Source organism: Muscardinus avellanarius (genome assembly GCF_963383645.1).
Source record: "Muscardinus avellanarius genome assembly, chromosome: 4".
In the NCBI taxonomy this organism is placed as follows: domain Eukaryota; kingdom Metazoa; phylum Chordata; class Mammalia; order Rodentia; family Gliridae; genus Muscardinus; species Muscardinus avellanarius.
Window position 1 is genome coordinate 135,464,467 of NC_137789.1, and position 21,989 is coordinate 135,486,455.

The 21,989-nt window shown below is 48.4% G+C and overlaps 1 protein-coding gene across 1 annotated transcript in view; it reads right to left on the reverse strand.

The window, feature by feature from the left end:
* The window catches only part of ARL3 (ARF like GTPase 3), a gene marked incomplete at both ends in the record, with an annotated part of 41,146 nt that extends 29,206 nt beyond the window's left edge, over positions 1-11,940 (reverse strand). Inside the window, 2 exons of the mRNA XM_080694854.1 lie at positions 818-961; positions 11,611-11,940. Coding sequence (XP_080550980.1) covers positions 818-961; positions 11,611-11,940 — 474 coding nt within the window. The remainder of the gene's footprint in view (positions 1-817; positions 962-11,610) is intronic.
* Positions 11,941-21,989: the final 10,049 nt, after the last annotated feature.

Sequence of the window (21,989 nt, forward strand, 5' to 3'; positions counted from 1 at the left end):
GCCCTCTGCAACTTAATCTGTTTCAAAATAAAAGAATAAGATAGGCTGAGAGTGTAGCTCAGAGGTAGAATGCCCCTGGGTTCAATCCTCAGTGCCATAGACAGAGAGGGGGAAAAGAGGGGGTCTTGCTAAATTGCAAAAGCTGGCCTCGAATCTGCAATTGTTCTGGGACATTCTAACTCCAAGCTATAACCCCAGATCTATTTTGTTTGGAAATAGGGTCTTGCTGGGTTGCTGAGAATCTCACTAAGTTGCTGAGGCTGGCCACAAACCCGCAATCCTCCTATCTCAGCCTTCCAAGTACTAAGATTATAAGAACACGCCACCATGCCCAGTTAGTTGCTTGAGCCCTTTTTAAATTTTATTTGGAGATAGGGTCTGGATAAATTGGCCAGGCTGTCCTAAGATGTGCAATCCTAGCACGCTCTAATCCCAATACTTGGGAGGCTGAGACAGGAGGATCTTTGGTTCACAGCCAGCCTTAGCAACTTAGTGAGGTCCTCTGTAACACAGTGAGACCCTGTTTCAAGACAAAAATAAAGTAGGGCAAGAGGTATGGCTTGGAGGTAGAATGCCCCTGGGTTCAACCCCTAGCACGGAAAACCAAACCAAACCCAAACTTGGCAATCCTCCTGCCTCGGCCTCCCCAGTAATTGAGGTTAGACGTATGCCATCGTGCCTGGCTGCACACGCGCCATTTAGTGGTCAAGTTCCGAGACAGGCTGTAGAGAGGCAGCAGCCTCCATCCCGTTTCACCTTCCCCACTACGGTCCCCGTTTCCCGCGTCTCTCGGTCCTGGGGCCAGGGCAGCGCTCACCTGAGTGGGTGTGATGTGACTGATGTCTTCAGACGCAAGCTGCTTCAGCAGGGTAGTCTTGCCAGCATTATCCAAGCCCAGGAGAAGGATTCTCACCTCCTGGTCCGGTGCTCTTTTCAATTTGCGCAAAATGGAGAGTAGGCCCTTAAACAATCGTGAAGGAGACAGATGACTTTGAGGGCACTGACTATGATATTACTGGCCATCAGAATGGCTTCTCCCTGAGAACGGCTCTGGGTTACGGAACACTTCCATTAGTGCTTTCCACTCTAATGCCGCTTATTCCACTTGTATCCTCCTCCCAAACTTGAGCAGACGAACAACAGCAAATCCAGCAACTCGGTGAGCAGCCGTCTTGCTCCTGCTATTCCTACGGACCCAGCTGAGCGGCCGCCTACAACTTCTCAAGTGCGACCCCCCCACCGCGGGTCTCAAGCCCTTCACACACCTGTGGACCAGAGCACCCCTCAGGTCAGACTGGGTAGTTGGTTTTTGTATTTTTCTTTTTTAGAATGTCTTTTTTGGGGGTGGATAAGGGCTATATAGCTCCTGTCTCCTACACGCCTGGCACTTCATAGATAGACACTAAACAGTAACTACTAAATTAAATAGGGTTATCCACTCAAGGCAGTATTTTTTCGTGTGTGTGTATGTGTGTGTGTGTGTGTGTGTGTGTGTGTGTGTTTCTGAGGATTGAGCCCAGGGGCATTCTACCTCTGAGGGACAATCCTAGCCTTTTTTTAAAAAAAATTTTTAATTATTATTATTATTTATTTATTTATTTGGTGGTACTGGGGGTGGAATCCAGAGGCTTTCTACCTCTGGGCTATACTCCCAGACCTATTTTATATTTTATTTGGAAACAGGGTCTCACTAAGTTGCCGAGAGCCTCACTAAGTAGCTGAGGCTGGCTCTGAACCTGTGCGATCCTCCTGTCTCAGCCTCCCAAGTACTGGGATTACAAGCGTGCGCCATCATGCCTGGCTTAAATTTTTTTTTTTTTTAAACAGGGTCTCACTAAATTGCGGAGGGCCTCACTAAGTAGCTGAGGCTGGCTGTGAACCCGCATCCTCCTGTTTCAGCCTCCCAAATGCTGAGATTGCAAGCGTGCGCCGCCACGCCCGGCTTAGCCATGTTGTTTTAAAGCTGAGAATTTAGGAAAAAATTTATGACAGTTATTTATTCTGTCCTACAGATTACAATCTTGGTCTAATGAGGCTACAAAAAGAATCAAAGGATCCTAGAGTTTAAAGGACATATAATCTAAACTGGGTGTGGTGGCACATGCTGCTTGGGAAGTTGAGAAGAAAAGACTGCGGACTTGAGGTCAGCCTCAGCAATTTAGTGAGACTCTGTCTCAAATTAAAAAAAAAAAAAAAAAAAAAAAGCTGGTGTGGTGGTGCATGCCTGTAATCCCAGTACTTAAAAGGCTATGACAGGAGGATTGTATGTTTGTTGACAACTTCAGCAAATAGTAAGACTCTCATCTATCTAATGAGACTTTGTTTCAAAATAAAAATAAAATAGGGGTGGGGATGTAGCTTGGAGGTAGAATGCTCTGGGGTTCAATCCCCAGTAGTAAGAAGGAAAAAAAAAAACCCCACAAAAAAACAAAATGAAAACAAAAATAGATTAAAAAAATAAAAAATATATAGGGCTGGGGTGTATCTCAGAGCTAGAACATTCCTGGGCTCAATCATCAGAATCACAATACACACAAAAGGGGTGTGTGTGTGTGTGTGTGTGTGTGTGTGTGTGTGTATGTTATTGGGGACTGAACCCAGGGGCATTCTATCTCTGAACTATACCCCCAGCTCTATTTTATTTTATTTTATTTTGGTGGTACTAGGGGTGGAAACCAGAGGCTTTCTACCTCCGGGCTATACTCCCAGACCTATTTTATACTTTGTTTGGAAACTGGGTCTAAGTTGCTGAGAGCCTCACTAAGTAGCTGAGGCTGGCCTTGAACCTGTGTGATCCTCCTGTCTCAGCCTCCCAAGTTCGGGGATTACAAGTGTGCGCCACCACGCCTGACCCTATTTTATTTTTATTTTTTGTGGTGCTGGGGATTGAATCCAGGAGCATTCTGTCTCAGAGGAGATACACCTCCAGCCCTACTTTTTATCCTTATTTTGAAACAGGGTCTCATTAAGTTGTGGAAGACCTCATAAGTAGCTAAGGCTGGCCTGAACCTGAGATCCTCCTGTCTCAGCCTCCCCAAGTACTGGAATTACAGGTGTGCACCACCATGTCCGGCTCAGAGTCTCTTAGAATTACATAAAACAAGTCATGTGTGGTGGCACAAAGCCTGTGATCCCAATATTTGGGAGACTGAGACTGGAGGCTAGCAGGTTCAAGGTAGCCTCAGTAACTCAAAGAGACTATGTTTCAAAATAAAAAATAGCTGGGTGGGTGTGGTGGTACACACATTCCAATACTTGGGAGGCTGAGACAGGAGGATTGTAAATTTGAGGCCTTCCTCAACAATATAGTAAGACCCTGCTTAAAATAATAATAATAATAATAATAAATAGGAGCTGGGCATGGTGGCGCTGGCTTATAATTTTGGGAGGCTGGGACAGGAGGATTGTGGTTTGAGGCCAGCCTCAGCTACTTAGTGAGGCCCTCTGCAACTTAGTGAAAGCCTGTTTCAAAAAAAAAAAAAAAGCCATGTGGTTGCGCAGCCTTATAATCCCTGCGCTTGGGAGGCTGAGACAGGAGAATCGCACGGGTTCAAAGCCAGCCTCAGCTACTTAGTGAGGCTCTCAGCAACTTAGTGAGATTCTGTTTTCAAATATAAAACACAAAATAGTTCTGGGAGTATAGCCCAGAGGTAGAAAAGGCCCTGGGTTCCACCCCCAGTACCACCAAAAAAATAAAATAAAATAAAATGGGGTTTGGGGTGGAGCTTAGAGGTAGAATGCCCCTAGATTTCATCACTAGTACCGCTAGATAGATAGATAGATAGATGATAGATAGATAGATGATAGATAGATAGATAGATAGATAGATGATATAGATAGATAGATAGATAGATAGATAGATAAGGCAGGGGATGTAGCTCGGAGGTAGAATGCCCCTGAGTTCATATCTCAGTATAAATAAGTGACTAAATAAATAAATAAATGGGTTGGGGGTAGCTTGGCAGTAGAATGCCCCTAGATTCAATCCTCAGTACCCTCCCCCCCCCAAATAAAATGTCCTGACATAGTGACACATGCTTGACACCCTAGTACTCGAGAGGCTGAGTCAGGAGGATCACAGGTTCACAGTCAGCCTCAGCAACTTAGCAAGAAGGCCCTTGGCAACTTAGTGAGACAGTTTTAGAATAAAAATTTAAAAATAGAGTTGTAGCTCAGAGGTAGAGTGTCCCTGGTTCAATCCCCAGTCACTCTCTCTCTCTCTCTCTCTCTCTCTCTCTCTCTCACACACACACACACACACACACACACACACACACACAAAATGGTTGTATTTGTTATTTGAATTGGACCAGGCAATGACTCAAACCAGTTGGTTTACTAAGACCAAGTAATACTTTTGTAAAATAATTCTCAACAGTGAGGTTTTGGGAAAATTATATACAAATATGCATAGTTATTAAAACTCCTGTCCTGCTTCAGAGATTTTGTTTACCACTTACTTCTAGCAGTTCCCCTGTGGTGACTTGCTGAGGACCACACTAACCTCTCTATGCCTCAAAAATTTCCAGCAGTAAAATGGAGAGTTTAGCCTAAGATAAAAAGATAAATTTTATGCCAAGTGATTTAGGAGAGGCTGAATAAATTTCAAACAAATAAACATTAACAAAAAGCAAAGCTTAGCCAAGCATGGTGGCACACTCTTGTAATCTCAGTACTTGGGAGGCTGAAACAGGAGGATCATGGTTTGGGGCAGCCTCAGCTACTTAGGCCCTCTACAATTTAGGGAGACCCTGTTTCAAAATAAAAAATAAAAGCCGGGCGTGGTGGCACAAGCTTGTAACCCCAGCATTTGGGAGGCTGAGACAGGAGGACTGCACAGGTTTGATGCCAGTCTCAGCTACTTAGTGAGGCCCTCTGCAACTCAATGAGACCCTGTTTCAAAGTAAAGAATAAAAAATAGGGCTGGGGGTGTAGCTCAGAGGTAGAATGCTCCTGGGTTCCATCCCCAGTGCTGCAAAAACAAAACAAAACAAAACAAAAACCCCCAAACAAAAAAACAACAACAACAAAAAACAATCTAGTGAGATATTGTTTAAAAATAAAACTTGGGCTGGAGGTGTAGCTCAGGGTACAATGCTCTTGGCTTCAATCTGCAGTCCCATGAAGAAAAAAACAACCAACCACACTTGGCCCTGCCGCATGCCTGGGGAGGCCGGAGCAATCCGACGGAGCCACAGGTTAGCACACCCACCCACGGAGGACGGAGGACGGGGATCACAGGATTACCCGGGTTTGCTAAACAGGGAAGAGGGTATTTATAGCTATCAGGGTTTTGCCTGAAAGGTCCACCGTAAGCTGCTTTAGGAGGCTGGATGAGAGAGCAGAGTGCGTCTATTCTACGGTTCCATCTGCATATGCCATACTTTGTTTTAAATGTCAAATAATGAGACAAGAATTAAAAGTTAAAAAGTTAAATAGTTGGTGCTGAGTTTTACATTATAAATACAATGAAATTAAATCTTTTTGGGTACCTCTGAGCTACACCCCCAGCCCTCATTTATTTTTATTTTGAAATAGGGTCAGCCAGACATGGTGGAGCACACTTGCAATCCCAGTGCTCCAGAGGCGGAGACAGGAGGATCTCAGGTTTGAGGCCAGCATCAGCTACTTGGTGAGACCCTCGGCAACTTAACAAGACCCTGTTTCAAAATAAAGCATAAATAAAAAATAAATAAAATAAATAAATAAAAATATAAATAAAAGCTGGGCGTGGTGGCACACTTTTGTAATCTCAGCATTTGGGAGGCTGAGAAGATTGCAGTTCGAGAACAGCCTCAGTTACTACTTAGTGAGGCCCTCTGCAACTCAGTGAGACCCTGTTTCCAAATAAAGAATAAAAAATAGTGCTGAGAACCCGGGCGTGGTGGCGCACGCTTGTAATCCCAGCATTCGGGAGGCTGAGACCGGAGGATCGCAGTTCGCGGACAGCCTCAGCTACTTAGTGAGGCCCTTTGCAACTCAGTGAGACCTGGTTTCAAAATAAAGAATAAAAAATAGGGCAGGGGGTGTAGCTCGAAGGTCAAATGCCCCTGGGTTCCACCCCGAGACCCGCAAAAAAAAAAAAAAAAAAAAAAAAAAAAATAGTGCTGAGGGTGTAGCTTGGAGGTAGAATGCCCCTGGGGTCCATCCCCAGTACCACAAAAAAAGAAAAAGGAAAAAGAAAAACAGGGCTGGGGTGAAGCTTGGCAGTAGAATGTCCCCGGGTTCAATCCCCAGTACCACAAAAACAAAAACAAAAACAAAAAAAAACAGGGTCTCACTACTTGCTGAAGCTGTCCTCAAACTGTGGCCCTCCGGTCTCAATCTTCCAAGTACTGGGATTACAGGTGTGTGCCACCACATACAGTGAAATTAATTTTTATTTATTTATTTTTTTTGGTACTGGGGATGGAACTCAGGGGCATTCTACCTCCAAGCTACACCCCAGCCCTATTTTTTATTCTTTATTTTGAAACAGGGTCTCACTGAGCTGCAGAGGGCCTCACTAAGTAGCTGAGGCTGTCCGCGAACCGCGATCCTCCGGTCTCAGCCTCCCAAAGGCTGGGATTACACGCGTGCGCCACCACGCCCAGCTGGTGAAATTTTTAAAGAATATTTTTGGCCCAAATATCCATTCATTGAATTATCATTGTGCCCAAAGCACAACAATGAGCAAACCAGCCAAGATCTTTATGTAGAACGGACACTTCCTCGATGTTAAGTAAGGGTAATATGTAACAACCACCGACATAGTGTTACCAACTTGTATACACATATGTTACCAACTTGTATACACGTATGTGTTACCAACTTGTATACACGTATGTGTTACCAACGTATGCGTATACAAGTTACCTGCACCCTGGCGGACAGAAGTGGTCTGACTCCTCCTCAAAACATTTAAAACAAACGTGTACAGGCAGATCCTGTGTAGATGTGCTATCAACTACAAACATTTCATTGGCCTCAAAATCAGCTTAAACTTGGCTCCTGGCAGAGGTGGGGTGCACTGACCTACATGAAACAAAGCAGGTCGCTCAGAGAGGCTGGCGCGGCGGAGGGCGAGGGGATGTGGGCTGCGCGGGGATGCCTGGGCGCGGCTAGAAGTTAAAAGTTAAACTACCAAGCCAGCCATCAAACATCCTAGCACAGAGCAGCTCCAATGGAACTGACTTCAACTTCTTTATTTATTTTTTATTTTTGGTGGTACTGGGGTTCCTGGAAGGCCTTCTACCTCCGGGCTACACTCCCAGACCTCTTTTTGTACTTTTTAATTTGGAAACAGGGTCTCCTAAGCCAGCGCGCGCACGTCTGGCTTCGAACCTGCGCGATCCTCCTGTCTCCGCCTCCCAAGCGCGGGGATTACAAGCGTGCGCCACCACGCCCGGCTGCTTCAACCTCTTCTTAGGCCCCCCTTTTGTTTTTGATGATATTAGGGATTGAACCCAGGGGCATTCTACCTCTGATCTACATCCCCAGCCCTTTTTATTATTTCTTTTGAAACAGGGTCTTGCTAAGTTGCTGAGGCTGGCCTGGAACCTGTAATCCTGTCTCAACCTCGAGTACTAGGTTCATAGGCATGTGCCCTGGCGCCAGGCTTAAGCAGGGTTTTTTTTTGTTTTTGTTTTGTTTTGTGGTACTAAGGATGGAGGTCAGGGGCTTTCTACCTCTGAGCTATACTCCCAGACCTATTTTATTCCTTATTAGGAAACAGGGTCTTGCTAAGTTACTGAGAGCCTCACTAAATTGCTGAGGCTGGCTTTGAACCTGGGATGCTCCTGTCTCAGCCTCCCAAGTACTGAGATTATGAGCATGTACCAGCAAACCTGGCTTGAAGTTGTTTTTTTATTTTTATTTTTAGCTGTACTGGGGATTGAACCCAGGAGCATTCTACCTCTGAGTTATACCTCCAGTCCTATTTTTTTTCCCATTTGTTATTTTGAAATAGGGTCTCACCAAGTTGCTGAGGGCCTCACAAAGTAGCTGAACCTCCTAAGTACTACGATAAGAAGTGTGTGCCACCAAGCCTGGCTAAGTAGGGTTTTTTTCCCCCTCAGAACTGGGGGTTGAACCCAGGGGCATTCTACTGCCATGCTACATCCCCAGCCCTATTGTTTTTTTTTAAATTCTTTATTTTGAAACAGGGTTCCACCAAGTTGAAGAAGCCTCACTAAGTAGCTGAGGCTGGCTGTGAACTTGCGATCTCCTGTCTCAGCCTCCCAAGTACTGGGATTACAAGTGTGCGCCACCACGCCTGCTGCTAAGTAGGTTTTAAATTTGTATGTTTCATTAATCACTTTCTGACCAGATAACAAACCCTATTGGGAATAACCATCAAATGTTGAACATGCTTCATAAACTACCACAAGTTCCCTAAGTGTAGAAAGTACTCCAGAAATAATTACTGAACTGAGTTACATATTAAATAACAGTAATTAGTTATGTGCCAAAGTTCCTGTCATCTTAGTAGTACATCAAGAACTTGGTGTCAAAAGGCAGGGGTAAAACCGCTGACCCAATGGGCAGAGAAACCCATAAAAAAAATCTGTTAGTCATAGCTGAAGGTTTTTGTGGGTTTTTTTTTTTTTTTTTTTTTTGGTGGTACTGGGGTTCCTGGAAGCCCTTCTACCTCCGGGCTACACTCCCAGACCCATTTTTATACTTTTATTTGGAAACACGTCTCTTAAGCCAGCGCGGCTGGCTTGGAACCTGCCCCATCCTCCTGTCTCCGCCTCCCAAGCACGGGGATTACAAGTGTGCGCCACCACACCCGGCTGAAGTTTTTTTGTTATTTTGGTTTTTATGGTGCTAGTGGTTGGACCCAGGAGCATTCTTCCTCTGAGCTATACCCTGAGCCCTATTTTATTTTCTATTTTGAAACAGAGATTCATTAAGTTGCTGAGGCTGGCCATGAACCTGTGATCCTCTTGTTTCAGACTCCAAGTACTGGGATTACAGGCGTGCACCACCACGCCTGGCTCATAGCTGGAGACTTTTAAAAGAAACAAAAGCCTAGCACTCAGTCTCAACTTCTACAGTTAACAGTGGGGACTCACGGGATGCCAGACGTGACACACTTAATCACACTACTGACCGGTTAAATTCAGTGTTCTACTTCCAGTTCTAAGAATAGCTCATACTTTTGGAGATAGGAAAAAAAAAATGTATTTGGGAAGCAAGATTAAAGAATCCAGAATACTTTGTCCTAATTTTCTATTGTTCATTTTAAGGAATAAAAAAAGCAGAATCTGTTTTGCCCATCAAATGCAGCGGTGGTACACGATAGTACTACATAGCCACTGTCACACTGCACTAAGTTTGCACCTGGAAACATGAGCAGTGGGTTAATATATTGTGGTCCGTAATTATAAATTAAACAATCAGGAAATTATACAGTCCACTTAATTGATAAACAAAACTGGGAAAAGTTAGCCAGCTCTCATGTTTCTCGTCTCTAATGATAAACCTCATTCTCTGATGGTTTGGCATGTGTCTTCCATTTCAATTCTGGTTATTTTCTGTGTAAATATTTATGTTTGTACTCATTTGTTGGGATAAACGTAGCCTTAAAATGGACAGCTCATGTAAAAAAAGATTAATAAAACACTTGTAAAAATCTGTTTAGCCTGAGGTTTAAAAAACTGCAAATGTAGCAAGTGTGAAATGTGATTGGCAACCTCAAGTCAAATAGTTCTACATTAACAATCTAACAAAGTTAAAAAAAATTGAATTTTTTTTCCTATCAAAATTTACTCATTGGATAATCTAACCAAAGGTATATGTATTTTTCCCTCCTAGACATTTATCTTTTTCTTCTTCTTCTCTCCTCTTCTTCTTCTTTTTTTTTCTTGTGGTACTTGGGATTGAACCCAGGGGCATTCTACCTCTGAGCTACACCTCCGGCCAGGTTTTTTTTATTCTTTATTTTGAAACAGGATCTGGCTAAATTGTAGAGGCCTCACTAAGTAGCTGAGGCTGGCCAGGAACATTCACTCCTTCTGTCTCAGCCTCCCAAGTACAGGGATTATAAGCCTGTGCCACCATGTCCAGCCTTTATTTTTATTTTTGAAATAGGGTCTCTCTAAATTCTGAGCTCCTTGCTAAGTTGCTGAGGCTTGCTTTGAACCTGTGATCCTCTTGTCTCAGCTTCCCAAAAGAGATTAAGTCACCACACCTACCATATTTTTCTTCTTAAAGCAATAGAACTGGTTCAACTTTTTTTTGGGGGGGGTGGTATGAGGATGTAATTTAGGGGAATTCTTCCTAGGAGCTACATCATATCCCCAGCCCTTTTCTGGGGGGGGGGGAGAGGTTTAAAACAGGGTCTTACTAAGTTGCTGAGGCTGCCCTTGAATCTTCGATCCTCCTGACTCAGCCTCCCAACTACTGAGACCACAGGTATGCATCACCACACCCAGCTTGTGGTATAACATATTTAAGTCAGAAGAGACTAGAGGGTAGGGTGGAGAAATCACGATACCTCGTTCTTTGCAGTTGGCTTACCTGTTCTAAATGTTTTAAGATCAATTTTTCTTCGGCTAGCTTTAAAATTGCGCGATTTCATTTTTACACTTTCCATCTAACTGCACAAAATTCAACAAGGAACTGAGTGTCAAGGGTCAAATCTGTCACACATCATCATCTGTCATTTGGAAAAGCTTTGACTACGACCGACAGAAAAGAGTTGTCTTCTATTGATGTCCGGTTTTCGTTTCCCATCCATTTTAGTTTGGAGAACCCGAGCCGGGATGAAGACTTTAGCTCATCACAAGCTAAAGGGGGTTGCAATAGGTTTCGAAGGAAATTCTAAGGCCCAGGTGGCTAATTCGCCTCTATCAACATGGATTAAGTAGGGGACAAAAAAATCGGTCAGCACTACCAACCAGAACTTGCTCTCTGAGAGCAGACGCGCGCGCGACTTGCAGACACGGAGGTGGCGTAAATCAGCCAGGCATCCTTTCCAAGCCGCGCCTCTTCGTGTCCTGGGACTTGCTCCCTCCTGGCCTCACCCAGGGCCCGCGCATCGCGAGGAAGAGGAGAGCTAAGCTACTGTCTCCCTGGGTACTGCCAGGGTGACCTCAAGGACAGCAGCGCCGGCCCTTCTGCCCACTTCTGGCCGGGCCTTAGGACCCCAGTGTCCTGAGGCGCAGGAAGCCCGAATCCCCTGGAAGATCTAAGCCTGCGAGCGGAGAACGCTCTCCCCGGCTCCTCGGATCCACCCTCATCCCAGTCCCCAGAGTAATGATGGAGCCCGGGCTCCACGTACCGGGCCAACCGCGCGCTCTGCAAGCCCCTTCCCCTGGCCTCGGACCCATCCCAAGCCCCGCCCTCCTCCCCAGGCCCAGGTCTCCCTCCAGGGCCCATCCTTGGGGCTTCCCGCCGCCCCCCGAAAACAATCCAGAATCCAGATCACAGGCTGAGCGCCATCCTACTCCCCCCTTCGCTCGAAGCGCCGTGCCCCGCCCTGGGCCTGGGAGGGGGGTGATCGGCCGGCTCCGGAGGGGCCGGGGCCCCCACACTCACCATCCTCCCGCCGAGTCCCTCCTCCTCCTCCTCCTCCTCCTCCTCCTCCTCCTCCTCCTCCGCCTCCTCCTCCTGCCTCCCCGTTACCAGGGGCAACTGCTGCGGCACCGCCCCCAACGTTCGCCGCACGCACAGCGGAGCTGCAGAGCCGCGGTGTGGGGCGGGGTCCAGCCCGGCTTTCCTCCAGTGCGCAAGCGCGCCCAAGTGCCCGCCCACCGCGCGGGCGGCGGCCGGGAGCGGCGGGAGGCCGGGGCTGGCTCGCAGCGACCCGGGAATGGTGCAAACTCGCCCACGTGGCTGGCGGGAACCCCCCCCGGCCTGTGATTGGTCGGGAAGGAGGGAGGTGGGCCGGGAGAGGGGGCGGTTCCCGATCCTGGCAAGCGGTGCGCCGGGCCAGGCTTCCAAGGCGGGCTGCATCTGGTGGCAGTTGTCTGGCGCATCCCTCCCGGCTCAGGTAAGGGGCCACCCGCCACATCTACCTGCGGTCTCCACTTCCCGGGGAGGGAGCTGGAGTTGTCCTGACTCTGCCCGGGCCGGGTTGCGGCGCAGTGCCGGCTGGATTGCACCTGCGAAATCCACGTGGCGTGGAATGGCCCAGGGACTCCTCCGCTCTTATCCCTTTTGCCTTCGGGGGGCTGGGGCGTTATGGGCTGCGCATCCCCGTGTCAGGGTCCGAGATGGGGGAGCCCCGCTGGCGGGGGGTCACCTGCAGCGAGTACTTCAAGTCCCCTTGTGGTCTGCAAGAGGCATATGGGACCCTGAGCCCCGAGGTGAGCTGACAGCAGGAGGGGCAGGCGTTTTGGGTTCCACTTGGTTTTGTTAAGGTACCTGGGACCGGAAGTACCGCCTGCTGCCTCTTTTAGGCGCGGAGGACCCAAAGAAGAGTTAGCGCGTACGTGCCAGGCCAGGTTCCAGACTCTGAAGACTCAGCGGTGGACAGCATCTGTCCTCGTGGAAACTGTGTTCTTTAGTGGAATGCTTTGTGGTGTGTGTGTGTGTGTGTGTGTGTGTGTGTGTGTGTGTGTGATGTTGAGGATTGAACCCAGGGACATTCTACCTCTGAGCTACAAGCCCGTTCCTATTTTTTATTTTGAAACAAGGTCTCACTAAGTTGCAGAGGGCCTAAGTAGCTGAGATTGGCTTCGAGCCTGTGATCCTGTCTCAGCCTCGTGGAATGCTTTTTCCGTGTGTGTGTTACTGGGGATGGAACCCAGGGGCATTCTACCTCTGAGCTACACCCACAGCCCTATTTTTTTTTTTCCTTTATTTTGAAACAGGGTCTCACTGAGTTGCAAAGGGCCTCACTAAGTAGCCCAGGCTGTCTGCGAACCTGCGATCCCCCTGTCTCAGCCCCCTGAGCCGCGCGTGCTACCATGCCCGGCTCGTGAAATGCTTTTTTTTTTTTTTTTTGCGTGTCTGGAGGTGGAACCCAGGGGCATTTGACCTCCGAGCTACACCGGCTGCCCTATTTTTTTTTTTCTCTATTTTGAAACCGGGTCTCACTGAGTTGCAGAGGGCCTCACTAAGTAGCTGAGGCTGTCTGCTGTTCGATCCTCCTGTTTCAGCCTCCCGAATGCTGGGATTATGAGCGTGCGCCACCGCGACCGGCTGTGAAATGCCCTTTGCATAAGATTTTATTTTGTTTTCACAGTCCTAGAATTTAGTAATTGTAGACACAGAGTTAGGAATTGAACTGACTTGTAAACACCCTTAACAGCATTGCTTGTAAACGCTATTGTCCAAGTAGGGGAAACAGAATGGTTTATATTTTGGTGTATACTGAAAACTTTTCTTTTCTTTTCTTTTCTTTTCTTTTCTTTTTAGTACTAGGGATGGAACCTAGGGGCATTCTACCTCTGGGCCCTATTTTATTAATTTTATTTTGAAACAGGGTCTCACTAAGTAGCTGAGGCTGGCCATAAAACTGTGATCCTCCTGTTTCAGCCTCCCAAATACTGGGATTACAAGTGTTCACCACCACTACTCCCAGCTACAGCTACTTAAACTTTTTTTTTTTTTTTTTGGTGGTACTGGGGTTCCTGGAAGCCCTTCTACCTCCGGGCTACACTCCCAGACCTCTTTTTACATTTTTTTTATATTTGGAAACAGGGTCTCCTAAGCCAGCACGCCCGGCTGGCTTCGAACCTGCGCGATCCTCCTGTCTCTGCCTCCCAAGCGTGGGGATTACAAGCGTGCGCCACCACGCCCGGCCTACTTAAACTTTTCTAAGAGCCTTTTCACCTAAGTCTGGGTTCAAATGATACATACACCTGAAAGTTTTCTGATGTGTGTGTTCCTGTTACCTGTGGGACTGAATCCTCTATGTCAAATACATAGAGCGTTGTCTGTCGCAAAGAAAGTGCTCGATAGCATTAATAGTTTCATCTAGTTTTAAGGGAGGTGTCCCTCTTCCTACCAGCGGGCTTTCCAGCCTCATTACAGTGGTTGGGACAAAGGCAGGGTTTCCCTGAATGGTATTCTTCTATACATTCAGCTCCAGTCTCTACATTTGGGAGGCTAAGATAGGAGGGTCACGGTTTGCGGACAGCCTCAGCTACTTAGTGAGGCCCTCTGCAACTCAGTGAGGCCCTCTGCAACTCAGTGATACCCTGTTTCAAAATAAAGAATAAAAAAACAGCCAGGCGTGGTGGCGCACGCTTATAATCCCAGCATTCGGGAGGCTGAAACTGGAGGATCGTGGTTAGCGGACAGCCTCAGCTACTTAGTGAGGCCCTCTGCAACTCAGTGAGACCCTGTTTCAAAATAAAGAATAAAAATAGGGCAGGGGGTGTGGCTCAGAGGTCAAATGCCCCTGGGTCCCATCCCTAGACCCACACAATAAATAAATAAATAAATAAATAAATAAATAAATAAATAGGACCGAAGGTGTAGCTCGGAGTTCCATACCAGAAAAAAAAAATTAAAACATCTGATCTGGCTGGGCATGGTGGTGCACGCTTGTAACCCCAGCATTTGGGAGGCAGAGACCTTTCCTGGACAGCCTCAGCTACTTAGCAAGGCCCTTCACAACTCAGTGAAAACCTGTTTCAAAAAACAAAAAAAAGTCAGCTGGGCGTGGTGGCGCACGCTTGTAATCCCAGTGCTTGAGAAGCTGAGACAGGAGGACCGCACAGGTTGGAAGCCAGCCTCAGCTACTGAGTGAGGCTCTCAGCAACTTAGTGAGACCCTGTTTCCAAATAAAGTATACAATAGGTCTGGGAGTATAGCTTGGAGGTAGAAAAGCTCCTGGATTCCACCCCCACCAAAAATAAATAAATAAAAATTTTAAAAGGCTATAAAAAATAGGACGGGGGTTGTAACTTGGAGGTAGAATGCCCCTGGGTTCCATCCCCAGTATTGCAAACAAAACAAAGAAAAGAAATCTGATCCTAGCCTGGTGGCACATATCTGTAATTCCAGTACTTGGGAGACTGGACGATCACAGGTTTGAGGCCAGCCTCAGCAACTTAGCAAGACCCTTAGCAAGTTAGCAAGACCCTGTTTTAAAATTAAAAAATAAAAAGGGTTGGAGCGTAGCTCTGGTAGACTGCTGCGGGTTCAGTCCTACCACCAAAAACAGTGACATCAACAAAAATTGAGTTGGGGGTGTAGCTTGAGAGTTACTGCCCCTGGTTCAGCCTCCAGTAGACACCCGCTCCCCAATTGTGCTCTTTACATATCTGTCAGATCTTTGGAGAGGAAACTCAGTACAGCACAATGGAAAAGGCTTCCAGACAGACTTCTCTTTCTAGGTGCCTGGGGTCCAACATCATGGTTGTCTTGGAGTCAAGGAGTGTCTGTAAGCATGTACCTGGGCCTGCTTGTTTAATTATTACCCTCATTCTCCTGCTGCTCCCGGCAACCTTGACACCAACCTCTGTTCTCTGGTCTTTGATCTCTGATCTCTGATCTCGGGCGGGCTCCAGCTCTCCCTCTGACTTGAGTACCCATTAGGGTGTGGGATTTCAGGTCGCTGTGTTGTTAGTGATGATGGCTTCCCTGGGGCTACAGACAGGGCCATCTTGAGCACTTTGCCTCAGGAGAGGGTACCTCACAAGGGGTGGAAAGCCCAGTCTCTGAGCTTGGATTCTATTTGCTGGAGAAAATGGGCTCTCTGGGAAGGATGAGTATTCAGAGGCGGTAGTAATCTATTTCATTTTTTCCATTTCTCTTTTTGGGGTGGTGTACTTGTTATTAACCCCGGGGGCAATCCACTCCTGAGCTACACCCCACCTAATTATGTTACAGATTGGGAGAATATGGTTTGTGGAAACTGTTCCCGGACACACTTTCCCCCAACCCATAACAAAACCCCAAACGACCAAAAACAGAAATAAACCGTGGGCCAAAAACAGAAATAAACCGCGGGTTCTCGTCCTAAGCTAAGAATAAATATGCATAGCTTGGACAGTTGCTAAAGATTTAAAGAAGTTTATTAGAAAGATAGAAATACAGAAAATAGAAATACAGCCCCATGCCAAAATGGCATGGGGGGGGTGACTTGAAATGAATACACCAAAGGGATTACACGAGGACCGGACTTTTTTATACCCATGACCTCCATCTTGTTTACATAATTCTGATGTAGTGAACGTCCCTGTAAGGTACCTCCCCTTACCCTGTAAGGTACCTCCCCCAGCAAGGTGTGGTGAGGTGTCTACTTTCATGAAGGTCGACCCCTCCTACCATCTTATTTAGCTTATCACGTAGATCTGTCTTTAGATAGAGAAAGGCCTAGTTCTCCTCTCCTACTGACCTGCTAATTACGTGTAGCTAAGTCAATCTAAGTTCCAATAGCTGTTTGCTTCCTGACCAAAGCCAAGCCTCTCTCCAGGTCTGCCACCATTTTGACACAATTATTTTTGAAATATATTAATCAGAGCTTTCTCAAATCTTCCTAGGCCATTCCCAGTACTGGCACAATTTTTATTTATTTATTTTTATTATTTATTATTATTAATAATATTATTATTTATTATTTTATTTATTATTTATTTATTTGTGGGTCTGGGAATGGAACATACTATGGGCATACTACCTCTGAGCTGCAACCCTCAGCCCTATTTTTTATTCTTTATTTTTGAAACAAGGTCCCACTGAGTTGCAAAGGGCCTAAGTAGCTGAGGCTGGCTGTGAACCGCCTCCCCAGTTCTGGGATTACAAGTGTGTGCCAATCTGCCTGGCATTTATGTTTAATTAATTAATTAACTTATTTATTTATGTATTTTTGGTGGTGCTGGGGGTGGAACCCAGAGGCTTTCTACCTCTGGGTTATACTCCCAGACCTATTTTATATTTTATTTGGAAACAGGGTCTCACTAAGTTGCTGAGAGCCTCACTAAGTAGCTGAGGCTGGCTTCGAACTGATAAGTAAAATAAAAAATTAAATGCGAGTAAAATAAAAATAAGTGAGTACGGCGGAGTGTGAAAAACACGAGAGAGGTCTGGTACACGTGGCATGTAAAGTTTTAATGGCACGGCTCTCCCGGGGATCAGGGCGAGGCACTGTGGGGCCCGCGCGCCTGTCCGAAGCTAGAGGACGCAGGCTCTCCTTTTAAAGGCATGCATCTCGCGAGATGGGGGTTTACTCGCGGGAATGCCCAATTCTCGCGGGGGTTTCAGCCCCTCCCTTGCCCTGCAGAGGTCATGTGACACAAAGTCACATGAGTGCAGGACCCAACTTAACATTCCGGCCTTTTGATGGTAGGGATAATGGATGACGATTGGACCCTCTAGCTTCTTCCTGCTGTCAAGGGGCGTCGTCAGGGGCCCCAGGCCGGGAGGAGTCGGGAGTTCAGTCCCCCAGAAGGGGGTGCAGGTGGGTGCATAGCTGCAGTGCGAATTGGAGGTTACCCTGGACAGCTTAGTGATGTGCGCTTGAGGAGGCTTGAACAGGCAAGGGCTATTAAAGAAAAAAACAAATCATGAGATTGAGCAGGCGACCAAAAAGGAGACTGGTTTACTCAGTACCTGGAGAGCTACCCTGAGCTGGCAAAGAGGATGGAGGTTGAGGGATCCAGGAGCCAGGCTGAGTAGGGCCAGCGGCGGGGCCTGGTCTGGAAAGGTGCTCCCCCTGTGTTGAGGCACCTGCGGCTCATCCTTTTCCAAGGGCACTGTTCCAGTGGCCCTCCTGGCCGCACACCGGGCACAGTCTGATTGGTGGGCGTGGCTTCGCCCCACTTCAGGCAGGCTCCTGGAGGTAGTTGTTGTTGCAGTCCTCCACACCTAGGTGGCGCTCCAGAGGGCTGAGCCGCCACCGCCAGCTGAAGGGCAGCTACCAGGGATCTGCTTTTTGGCAAAGTCGGAGTGTACGCTCCATTTCCGCCTATTTTTCTCTGGAATTAAAACTTAGATGCTATGTTAAGGTTCTGTCAGCTGTGACGGACCTATACTCACAAAGAGCGCGTCCCGGGGCTGGTGTCCGGCAAGAATGGCAACGCAGACTCCCCATGGGCAGAGGGTGTCGCCCCAGCCCCGGCCTGGCGTTTCCCACAGCACCTAGGGTGCGCCCATGCAGGCCGCCCAGCAAAATTGCAGTCTGGCGCAGGCCAAGATGGCGACTGTGACATTACCAGGCAGCGACTATGCGCCATCACAAAATGGCAGCTGGCGGGAAAATAAATGGCAGCTGATAGGGGAGAGCATTTGGAGGGATACCAGACTGCTTATAAAAGTTCCTAACTATTCCTGGGCCACCACAACCCATTTCCCAACTTGTATCAAGGCAGACAGGCTCTCAGGGCATCTGCTAGTATAAAGGTTCGACTTCCCATAATTGGTTCACGGGTGGAAACGAAGAACAGGAAATGGGCGTCCCCGATTTCCCTGCTCAATCGTTCGGAAACGGAGGTTAAGAGATAGGGAAGAACGTCTTCATTCCTTCTCAAAACCGGAGGATGACCTGGTCATCCGCAGGGTGGTCCCAGTGGACCAGGGGACAATGGGTCACCAAGCGCTTGGATTTTGGAGTCCCAGTGGACCGGAAGACCCAAGTCCGGAACCCGCTAACCAAGGGAAGGAGGCAGTTTACCGGAGTGAAGTGTTGCCAGCCAGTGCTGGCTGCAACAGAAGCGCTGAGAAGCTGCTGGGGGCGCGGTGGAGCTGGGGCGCGTGGATGCCAGTGGCTGGTGTGGACGGCACTGACGGCTGGCGCAGACAGGATCAAACGGTGGCACGCAGGCGGCATGGCTTGCCCAGTTTGCGGCGTGGAGACAAAATGGCTTCCAGGCATGCGGCAGTCGCTGAGGCTGGGCCCCGAGGAGCACCGCCAGTGAGCCTGGCTTGGGTGGGCGAAACGGAGCAGCAGCAGCGAGTAGAGCTACGCCTGGCGCGGGTGACTGTGGTGGACACCGAAGCCGGCTGTGCGCCGCCCAATGAGCCTGGCTCGGGGCGGGCGGGGCAAATCAGCCAGAGGTCCTGGCGGTGACTGGAGCGCCGAGCTGGAACGGCGGTTTTAGGAGGTCCAAGCGGCAGGCAGAGGTCCTGGCCCGTGCAGGAGGTCGGCAAGCAGAACAGGTGCCAGCATTACCCAAGGAGCCTGGCTCCGGGCGGGTGGAACTGGCAGCCTGGCGGCCGGCGGAGCCTGCACGCCCCGGCGGTGGTGGCTGCGGCCGCGGTGGCAGTGGAAGATGGCCTCCGGTGCTCCAGAAGAGAGCACATGGGGGGGAAAAGATGGCCACCGGCTCTCAGCAGAGCGCGGGGCCGAAAAGATGGCTGCGGGCTCTCAGCAGAGCGCGGGGCTGAAAAGATGGCCGCGAGCTCTCAGCAGAGCTCGGGGCTGGAAAGATGGCCACCGGCTCTCAGCAGAGCTCGGGGCCGAAAAGATGGCCGCGAGCTCTCAGCAGAGCTCGTGGCTGGAAAGATGGCCGCGAGCTCTCAGCAGAGCCCGGGGCGGGAAGAAGGCCACCGGCTCTCCTGGAGAGCGCAGGGCTGGGGAAGAAGGCTTACGGTCCGGGCAGGCACGGGGCGGCAGCGGCGGCAGTGGTGGGAACAACGCCTGCAAGCGGAGCGCTGGTGTGGGACCTCACAGTCGAGCTGCTGGTGGGTCGGAGAGTCCGGGGCTCAAAAAGAGAGTAAAAATAAAAAGAGAAAAAAGGAAAAAAACGAAAAAAAAAGAAAAAATGGGGAGGGACCCAAGAGTTCTCCCGGTTCGGCACCAAATGATAAGTAAAATAAAAAATTAAATGCGAGTAAAATAAAAATAAGTGAGTACGGCGGAGTGTGAAAAACACGAGAGAGGTCCGGTACACGTGGCATGTAAAGTTTTAATGGCACGGCTCTCCCGGGGATCAGGGCGAGGCACTGTGGGGCCCGCACGCCTGTCCAAAGCTAGAGGACGCGGGCTCTCCTTTTAAAGGCATGCATCTCGCGAGATGGGGGTTTACTCGCGGGAATGCCCAATTCTCACGGGGGTTTCAGCCCCTCCCTTGCCCTGCAGAGGTCATGTGACACAAAGTCACATGAGTGCAGGACCCAACTTAACACGAACCTGTGCGATCCTCCTGTCTCAGCCTCCCAAGCGCGGGGATTACAAGCATGCACCACCACGCCCGGCTATGTTTTATTTTTACACAGGGTCTCACTGAGTTGCTGAGGCTGGCCCTGAACCTGCAATCCTCCTGTCTCAGCCTCCCAAGTACTGGTGTTACATGAGTGTGCCATCATGTTCAGTTATTTATTATTTTTTAAATGGTTTTGCTAGTCGGCATTGTGGTGCACGGTTGTAATCCCAGCATTCAGGAGCCTGAGACAGGAGGATCGCGGTTCACGGACAGCCTCAGCTACTAGTGAGGCCCTCTGCAACTCAGTGAGACCCTGTTTCAAAATAGAGAATCAAAAATAGGGCTGAGGGTGTAGCTTGGAGGTCGAGTGCCCCTGAGTTCCATCCCCAGACCCACCCCCCCCCCCAAAAAAAAATGGTTTTGCTAAGTTACTGAGACTGGTCTTGAATCTGAGATCCTCCTGTCTCAGCCTCCTAAGTACTAGAATTACAGGTGTGCACACTGTGCTTGGCTCTTTTGTTGTTGTTGTTTTTGAGATGCTGTCTTGCTGTGTTGCCCAGACTGGTCTTAAACTCATGGGCTCAAGTGATGCTCCTACCTGAGCAGGCAGCTGTAACTACGCGTCTGAACCACCATATCCAATGACCTCCTTGTTGGTGTCCTGTTTCTCCCCTGCCCTCCTGTTCTCCTTGTCCTTCTCCTCTTACCCCTCCCCCTCCTCCTCCTTTTTGTTTTGCAGTACTCGGAATTGAGTCCAGAGGCACCATGCCACTGAGCTTTTTGAGTGTGTGTGTGTTTGTGTGTGTGTGTGTGTGTGTGTGTGTGTGTGTGTGCGTGCGCGCACATGCACTGGGGATTGAACCCAGGGGCATTCTACCTCTAAGCTACACTCTCAGCCCTATTTTATTTTTTTATATATTTATTTATTTTTTGCGGGTCTGGGAATGGAACCCAGGGGCATTTGACCTCTGAGCTACACCCCCTGCCCTATTTTTTATTTTTTATTTTGAAACCCGGTCTCACCGAATTGCAGAGGGACTCACTAAGTAGCTGAGGCTGTCCGCGAACCGTGATCCTCCAGGCCTCAGCCTCCCCAATGCTGGGATTACAAGCGTGCGCCACCACGCCCGGCTCCCAGCCCTATTTTATTCTTTATTTTGAAACAGGGTCTCACTGAGTTGCAGAGGGCCTCACAGTTGCTGAGGCTGGTTGGGAATCTGCCATCCTCCTGTCTCAGCCTTCCAAGTATTGGGATGACAAGCGTGCACCACCATGCCCAGCTGAGCTTTTGATTTTGAGACAGGGTGTTGCTAAATGCCGAGCCTGGCCTTGAACTTGCAGTCCTATTACCTCAGCCTCAGCCTCCTGAGTTGCTGGGAACACAGGTGTATACCAGGACACTGGGCCCTTTTTGTTTTCTTTAAAGAGAATATAAATAGGCTCTAGTGGATTGAGAACCTGTCTAGTGACTTGAGAATCACTTAGAACCTTATGATCATGGGAAGAAAAGGCAGAATTTATTTACTCAAAGACCATAAATGACAAGAAAACGAAAATCACAAAAGCCCAGCATGCAGCAGGGAAGGACTGGCTGTCCTGGGAATATAAAACCGAAGGACTTCAGTTTTTCTGCCTTTGGGGGATAGCAGGTGTGTATGTGGGACGTTCCAAGCCACTTGCATGACTATAATAATCCCAATTCTTGGGAAGCTGAGACAGGAGGAGCGCAGGCTCAAGGTTTGCCTTAGTAACTTAGTGAGACGCTCAGCAACTTGGTGAGACCCTGTTTCAAAACTGAAAAAAAAAAAAAATGGGCTGAAGGGTGTATCTCAGAATTAGAATACCCCTAGGTTTGATCCCCTGTATGAAATAAAAAATAAAATAGGCACCTGCTGGTCCTAGTGGTGCATGCCCGCAACCCCAGAAGGTAAAGCAGAAGGCTCATATGTTTGAGACCAGCATGGG